This window comes from Orcinus orca, chromosome 1, assembly GCF_937001465.1.
Source record: "Orcinus orca chromosome 1, mOrcOrc1.1, whole genome shotgun sequence".
Taxonomy (NCBI): Eukaryota; Metazoa; Chordata; class Mammalia; order Artiodactyla; family Delphinidae; genus Orcinus; species Orcinus orca.
The window spans coordinates 117,024,394-117,032,258 of record NC_064559.1 but is presented as its reverse complement, the minus strand read 5'-3'; the positions used below and the strand labels follow the sequence as shown (position 1 = coordinate 117,032,258).

The following is a 7,865-nucleotide window of genomic DNA, read 5'->3' as shown; positions in this document are numbered from 1 at the left end:
ATAGTGAGGGAGGTAGAATACATAATTTTATGAACACTTTTTACCATGAAGTTGATCTGGTCTACATCAAGAAATTGCCCTTTTTTTCTAGTTTTAAATTAACACTAACGGCCTGCTATAATATCTAAAATGTGTAAAACTAAGTATGAAAGTAAACTAAAGGAGACCGTGGCCTGATTTTAGCAGAATTCCCTTCTGCATGCCTGAGAGGTAGGAAAATTGTACTGCTGAATATCCACAAGCTAATCATATTTTATTTCTAAAGTACTCAATTCAATGTATTTGTAGTCAAAGTTAGAATTTATATATTTTGCCCAGCTTTTATTAATTAACTTTTACAATATGTTCAGTATATATAGTCCTCTAGATAGTGAATAAAAGAGAAGACACACAAAAGTAAGACAGTTGCGAAGGATTGAAAAGTAAGTTACTATGAGAAATTTAAAAAGAAACTTGTGATTGTGGGGTTCATCCACTGGACCACACTACTGCCAGATAAGCTGAAAAAAACAACACTCTAAACTGAAAACCACAGACACTGAGGAACAGGAATAATTTAAGGTGTCAAGAGGTCTTTATTGAAATAATAGCACAGTTACACTTCTAATACCCTTTCCACTTGTATACAATAGATTAAAAATGCTTGCTACATACAGTGCACAGACAGTTCAATAATTAGAATCAACTCAACTGCATTTGAAATAAATAAAATAGGCTATTTAATAATTTAAAGTAAAATTACTGTACAATATGAAAATAAAGATACATAAATGTTAGGATCTACAATACCATAGAAATAAAATCATTATTCTGCATTACACAAAACAGTGCAAGAAAAGAATCCAAATAAGCTTTTGGAGTGCAAAGTTTAAATTTTCCATTTTAAATTATCATGCAGACATAGCATTTCAAGCCATGCTATAGTCTATGGCAAATTTTTTAATTTTGAAAAGGAAAAATGCTAGCCGGTAAATTTACTGTACCATCAAGTGTTGCATCACATAACGCTGCTGCTCTGCCTACAGTACAGTTTAGAAGGGAGGTATCTTGTTGCACCCAAAAAAATTGAAATTAACAAGTTTATGAAGCAAACACATTTACCTTTTAAGCCTGAAACAAAATAATGTGACGAAAGAGTAATTCTATCCCTGGGTTTAAGAAAAAAGAAAAGGCCTATACCACATAATGAACTAAGAAGCAGTTTTCCACCCATTTTTCAACTCCATAGTGATCCTTAGTTAAAACAACAATGTAACTCTGGGGAGACATATAAAATTCTGATCTCTAGCTGACAAGTGATACAATATCATGGGATTGTGAGAAAAGCAAAAGTAATTTCTGAATATCTATGTTTAATCTGTGTAGAACTTGGTTGCATTACATGTAATAATATGCTTAAAGTATAGTTCAGTTTCAATGTGTATATAAAACTGTCATTTAGGCGAAGACCAAGGAATGCATTTAATACTAAACTGTAAACACATCGGCCACCTTGACTTAGAGTGCACACTGACAACATAAGAGCTCTTCCACAGACTTTGGCAACAAGACTACATACAGCAGGTCACAGCAGCACGAGCTCACATGGAAGACTGAAAGCACTGCAGAATAACACCACCCAACAGCTCCTATCACAGGGATACGTGGTAATAAGGGGCCTCCTTGTGCTAAGCCACCTTCCAGGTCAGTCCATGTTCTTCAAATTTGTAATGTTCACAACTCAGTAGTCTTAAGTCTGTGCCCTCACTTCATAGACTGACATTGGCTGTACTCTATCCACTGTATGTCCAGAGGGTTACAGTTCTGTCTGCAGAGGACGACAGGAAGGAAAGATCCTGGGTGTGCCACCTGCACTGAATGACTTTGTCCTTGTGTTCCCCCACCACCATGATAGGAAGCTGTTTAGTGAGGTCTCCTAAATTAAAGAAAAGAGATTTGACTTACAGTACAAAATATGTATAGATTTCATAGACTTCCTATTACTTTAAGACATTACAGTATGTAAAAGCCTAATACATTAATATAGTACATTGAAAAGTTTAAACAGTTTAAATTACTGAAGACCTACTTATGTGAGCAGTATTTGGTAACATATGCACAGCAACATGACACGGCTGCCACTCTCTCCTTGAAACTCTCTCCCCTTGATATCCCCCTGACTTCAGTGCCACTACACCTCAGCCTTCTTTGATGTTTGTCCTCTTCTTCCCGAGTTAAAGTTTGGTGAATCCCAATAGTCAGCCTTCAAATTTCTTGTTCCCTTTATACCTCATCTCCTATGAAATTTCACCTAGTACCATACTACCGCAGCCATTTATATACTTAAGATTCATGCGCATTTCATCTCCAACCTTGCCTTCTCACCTGAGCTCGACTAGTAGACAAACAACTATTTGACATTTCACTTGACTGCCTAGACAGTCAACTTAAGTATAACTTGTTTGAAACAAACTCTTGATTTTCTTGCCTAAACCTGTTCCTCTCCCTACCTGTCTTCCTCATCTCAATGGTACCATCTGCTTGCTCATGCCAAAAACCTAGGAATCAGCACTGATTCCTTTTTCCGTCGCTCCCCAAACTTAACAGAAACAAACTAAAATACATCGGTAATTCAGTCACTTCTTACTACCTCTGCCTTTACAACCCTAGTCCAAGCCACCATCATCTTCCACCTGAATTGGTCCAATTGCCTCCTCGCAGATATTTATACTTACACACTCTCCCTATAATTCAAAATTATTTTTTAAATTTACAGACCATATCACTCCCTATTTTAAATCTTCCGAAGGATTCCTATTATGCTTTTTTATATGCCTACAAAACCCTGCCTCTGATTTATTCTCCTGCCTCTCTCTCCCTCGGTTGACGAAGTTCCAGCCATACTGGTTTCTTGCAGTGTCATGAGCAAGCCAAATCCATGCCTGCCTCAGCACCTTGACCGTGCTATGGTCTGTTCCTAGGGTCCTGGCACAGCTTGTTCTTCTCACCAGGTCTCTGTGCAAATGGCACCTCCCTGGTGAGACCTGCTCTAGCCTGTCCAGCACAGTCTTCCCCTAGCCACCCTGTCACTCTCTCCTGCCTTGCTAATCGTTTAACAGCACTTGCCAATACCTAAAATTACACTGTTTACTGGTTTGGTTTTTACTGACCTCTAAAATATAAGCTCCATCAGGAAGAAAGTTACCTGTCTCATTCATCTCTCTGTCTGTCCCTAGTTGGTACACAGTAAATATTTGCTTAATGTATGTTTAAAAACAAAACTAGATACTGAAGATATAATTATACAGATTATACACTATGTTATTTTAAAGTAGCAGCAGGAGTACTGATACATAAATGTATATTTTAACATCTACCATCACTGAACTCAAAATGACTCAGTATAAAAAATGTTGATTCTTTTAAATATTTTAAAAACTATTTAACAATAAGACTATTCACTCAATTTAATAATTTGTTACAATTCTTCTCAATACATTTACCAAGTAATTTGCTCAGCAGAAGCTATAAAACTAAAAGTTGAAAATGTTGTATAGTCAATCACACTAGATTAACATTAAAGAAAGATTCCAAATAGAATAGGAAAGACTAAAAAAAAGGAAAGAGGTCAATTTCCATCACCTTGTAGGTCTGTCACCTTTATTTTCATATCATAGGATCCTGTTAGCAAGTAGTGAGCTCCAGGAGAGAATCGAACAGAGCGAACATCACTGGAATGAGGGTGGTAACTTTGTACCATTCTTCCTCCTCTTATGTCATATAACATGCAGCTGGAATCTTCTTGTCCTGTGGCTAAGAGACGGCCACTGGGATCTACAGCTACAGATGCCACTGCACTGCCTGTATAGCAGGAGGAATGGAAGGTTCGATATGCAAAAATCAATATAGCTAAACTACAACAGCTACTTATGTTCACTGAACCATACACTAAAGATTTAATGTAGCTTATCAATACTGTTCAGTTATGGAAAAATCCAAACTGTCAACCAATAAATACTTGCATCCTTTTTTTAGAGGATATATGAAGCAAGATTCTGTGAGAAATGAGAAAGCTCCTTTTTTTTGTCCTTTGGGAGAACCCCCTGGAGCAGCATTACCTATAGTGCAATAGATGAGCCACTTTTCCTAATGCAGTGTTTTCACTACTGGGTAAGTGTCCAGAAATTCTCCCATACCCAGCTCAGAGTCTAGTTGGGGGAACAAAAGATTAAATAACAAAATATGTTTTAGGACACAGTGTGGGAAATATCTCTAAGCAACACATGATTAACCGCCAACAGGAACTGAACAAAAACTAAGCTCTGAGTCTACAGGTTGGACCCTTGACTCTAGGCCACGGAATAATGACTCCATGGGGGTGCAAACTGGTTCTCAGAGGACAAAAAAATCCTAAATATTAACAATGGTTTGTAACCCTTCGAAGTTCAGCCCTACCAAACCAAAATCTCATTCCTTAGTATTTAATTTCTTTTGTTAGGAAAAAATTTAATTTTGTTTTTCTCCTTAAGGAAAGCAATAATGAAAATAAGGTTGAGAGCACTACTCTAGACCAAAGTGGCCTGCGAAAACTTAACAAAAAAGGGACATAAGTTAGATCTTGAAGAATAATAAACAGTATAAATAAGAGAGAATGTGTTTACATGTATTACACATATATGTAATTAGAAATAATCTTTGCTTGAATTTTTGATAGAGAAAAGAAGAGTCTATCAGGAGGAATTACATGAGAAAATGTTTAAAGGAAAGGAATAAAAATGTTTAAGGATAGGTAGCTTAGTTTGACTGCAGTTTCTTGCTTTCACAAGTTAACATAAAAGGTAGCTTGTAGCTGAGACGTAAGAGCAGGTTAGGACCAGACCGTCAAGCATCTTGAAAGCCAAACTGCAGAGTGTGAGCTTGTTCCTATACACAGCCCAACATCACTGCAGGTTTCTAAGCAAAAGATTTACATGATCCAAGGAGTGCTCTGGGAAGATTAATCTATGTGAAAATGTGTATCAAATTAAAATGGACAGACTATAGAAGGGAAACCACTGGAAGACAAGATAGAACAGTAGAATAATGAGAGAATAAGGGCCTGAATGATGACATGTAGACAGATTTTAGGAAAAAATTGAATAAAGAATCAACAGTCTTGTCAATTAACTGCCTGGATGGGGGCAAAAAAAAGAAGTGAAAAATGAGCCCCAGATTTCAAATCTATGTGCACAAGGAAATAAGAGAACCATTATCAAACACAGAGAAAATGGGAATAAGAGTGGATTTCCAGGGGAAATATAATGAGCTTAGCTTTACAAGTGCAAAGTTTATGGTGCCAACAGAATTCTAGGTTCATTTATTCAACAAAGTTATTAGATCACTACTCCCTTGGGCCAGGCACTATGGTAGATGTTAAATCTACTCTGAGAAATAAAACAGATATGACTGCTGCCTTTGTGAAACTTAAAATCTACTGAAGGAGACCAGCAATAAACACACAAATATATAACTTTAAATAGTGATGAGAGGTATAAAGGAGAAAAACAAGTTCGAAGATAGAAAATAATGGTAAGGTCCCAATTAAGGCAAAGAAGACCTTTCTGGCAACGTGCTAGTAAAGCTAAGACCAAACATGAGAGGACCTGACCATGAGCAGACAAGTGGAAGAACATATCTGGTTTGATTCAAAGTATAGAAGATCCATGAAAGTTGAGAGAATAGCTAAAGCATTACAGAAAAAACAAAAAAATTAAGAATATAAGACAGGTCTTTTCACTTGGAATAGCACCACAGAACTGCTATTAAAAACTACAAAGACAGGGCTTCCCTGGTGGCGCAGTGGTTGAGAGTCCGCCTGCCGATGCAGGGGACATGGGTTCGTGCCCCAGTCCGGGAAGATCCCACATGCCACAGAGTGGCTGGGCCCGTGAGCCATGGCCGCTGAGCCTGCGCGTCCAGAGCTGTGCTCTGCAATGGGAGAGGCCACAACAGTGAGAGGCCCGCATACCTCAAAAAAAAAAAAAAAAACTACAAAGACCGAAAAGGGACTCTAAAATAAAGACAATGGCAGAATACTGTCACTTTTAGATACCAGTATTTTAAAAGGTGATATAACACAAAGAGCAGTAGCCTCAGTTTACATGAAGCAATCCATGTTAAATTAAAAAAGCAAGGTACATGTCATATGCTACCATTTGTGTCTGTGTATATGTGTGTTTAAAGGAGAAGGGAGATTATGATATACAAACTTTTTGCTTATATACTTACAGAATATTCCTAGAAGAATAAATAAGTAACTGGTCCCTTAGGGAAAGACACCAAGAAACAGGAGTGGGAATAAAATGTTTTACACCCTTTTGCTCAATTTTTGTCATGTGTATGCAATTAAAAAATGTTTTTTTTAAAAGGTCTGAGTTCTAAAACGACCCTGCTAACAGGATAATTAGGGCATGATACTTAATCTCCTCGGGCTTTGGTTTCCTTAGCTGAATATTATTTTTACAAATAAACTAACAGATGAAAGCATTTTGTAAGAATTTAAGTTAATCAATAAAATGCCAAGTAGTTAGTTTCTATGGTTCCTATTTTTTTTTAACATGTTTTGCAGGGGAGAAGAAGTGAGTGCAATCTATAAAGTTTCTTTCTCATATAAATTTATTTAAATTCCAAAAAAACCTACCAGTTCCATGGAATGTTGTGCCAACAACGCGAACACAGCTTGGTACACGGAGATCCCAGAACCTAACAGTCTTATCTTGGGAACCAGACGCAATCATCCAGCCACTCCAAGTGTAAAGCGCTAAAATATGCCCTAAAAGATCATATAATCAGTTATTACCATGGAACAGTATTTTTCTAAAACACATTCAAAGCTAAGTACTCCTTACTGTTGAGCACATCTAATCTAGTTAATCAAATATACTGTGTGGCAGGGATTTTCCATATATATCAAATACATTGGCAATTTTCAAAAAATTAAATTCAGTAAAAGGCACATCAAAACCATGCTGTATAAACTTAACCTTTTTTGGTGAGTCAAATATTTCAGGACATCATAATTAGTACTGAAAAAAATATTATCATTTGAAATTAGGGCAAATTTTCCAAAGAGGAAGTACAGGATTGTGGGATTAGATCACCAGCTTTGGAAGGGACAGACCTGTTCTGCCATGTTTGGCAGTAAGATAATGAGCAAGTCATTTTGCCTTTTCAAGTTTTGCCTTTTCCATGTGTAAGATGGAGATAGAACTTCTGGCCTTATAAGGTTGTTGTGAGGATTAAATTAAGGAATTATGTGTATAAGTAAAGGAAAATGTTAGCTATCATTACTGTGTTGTTATCCAAAGTTCACAATTCAGATTTTTGAAATAAAAATTTCCTGTCCTAAAGAAATCCCTTTTGATGCAATATACCCCCATTAATGAAAATGCGTAGGGGGAAAAAGCATGGGATGAACAAAAAGAAGAGTAGCATCTGAGACTGATATCACATACCGGTATGCCCACTCAGAGCATGGAGGCCCTGTCCTCTTTGACAATCGGTTGTATAAATGTTACAATCCCCTGCTCCAGCACTTATCAAAATAGCTCCACCACTTTCTGGGCCTTCCATAAATGCCAAGTCTCTAATTGTCCCATCATGCATACTAAATTCCAGATCCGGTCCTGAAACAGCAATAAGAATTTTAAAAAAAGACGCTGCTCAACTTACTGTGATAATTTGAGATTGCTAAAATGCCTCCAAACTGACCAAGAGTAGTAGAACGGTAGAATGGTATGGTTTATATTTTCATTTTGGAATTGATATAATAATCAATTTCACTTTACTGAGTAAAAAAAGTCAAGAAATCAAAATACCAACTAGGTTATCATCATCACTAAAACAGA

At 36.8% G+C, this 7,865-nt stretch overlaps 1 protein-coding gene across 3 annotated transcripts in view; it reads right to left on the bottom strand.

The window, feature by feature from the left end:
- Positions 1 to 555: 555 nt before the first annotated feature.
- Positions 556 to 7,865, bottom strand: part of WDR47 (WD repeat domain 47) — a 57,011-nt gene continuing 49,701 nt past the window's right edge. For 2 of the 3 annotated variants that reach the window (XM_004263118.3, XM_049707680.1), the window contains 4 exons: positions 7,473 to 7,643; positions 6,659 to 6,790; positions 3,622 to 3,840; positions 556 to 1,915 (listed from right to left, as the gene is read on the bottom strand). In XM_004263118.3, the coding sequence (XP_004263166.1) occupies positions 1,773 to 1,915; positions 3,622 to 3,840; positions 6,659 to 6,790; positions 7,473 to 7,643 (665 nt within the window). In that variant the 3' untranslated portion in view covers positions 556 to 1,772. The remainder of the gene's footprint in view (positions 1,916 to 3,621; positions 3,841 to 6,658; positions 6,791 to 7,472; positions 7,644 to 7,865) is intronic. The other variant, XM_049707674.1, reaches the window with a different exon arrangement.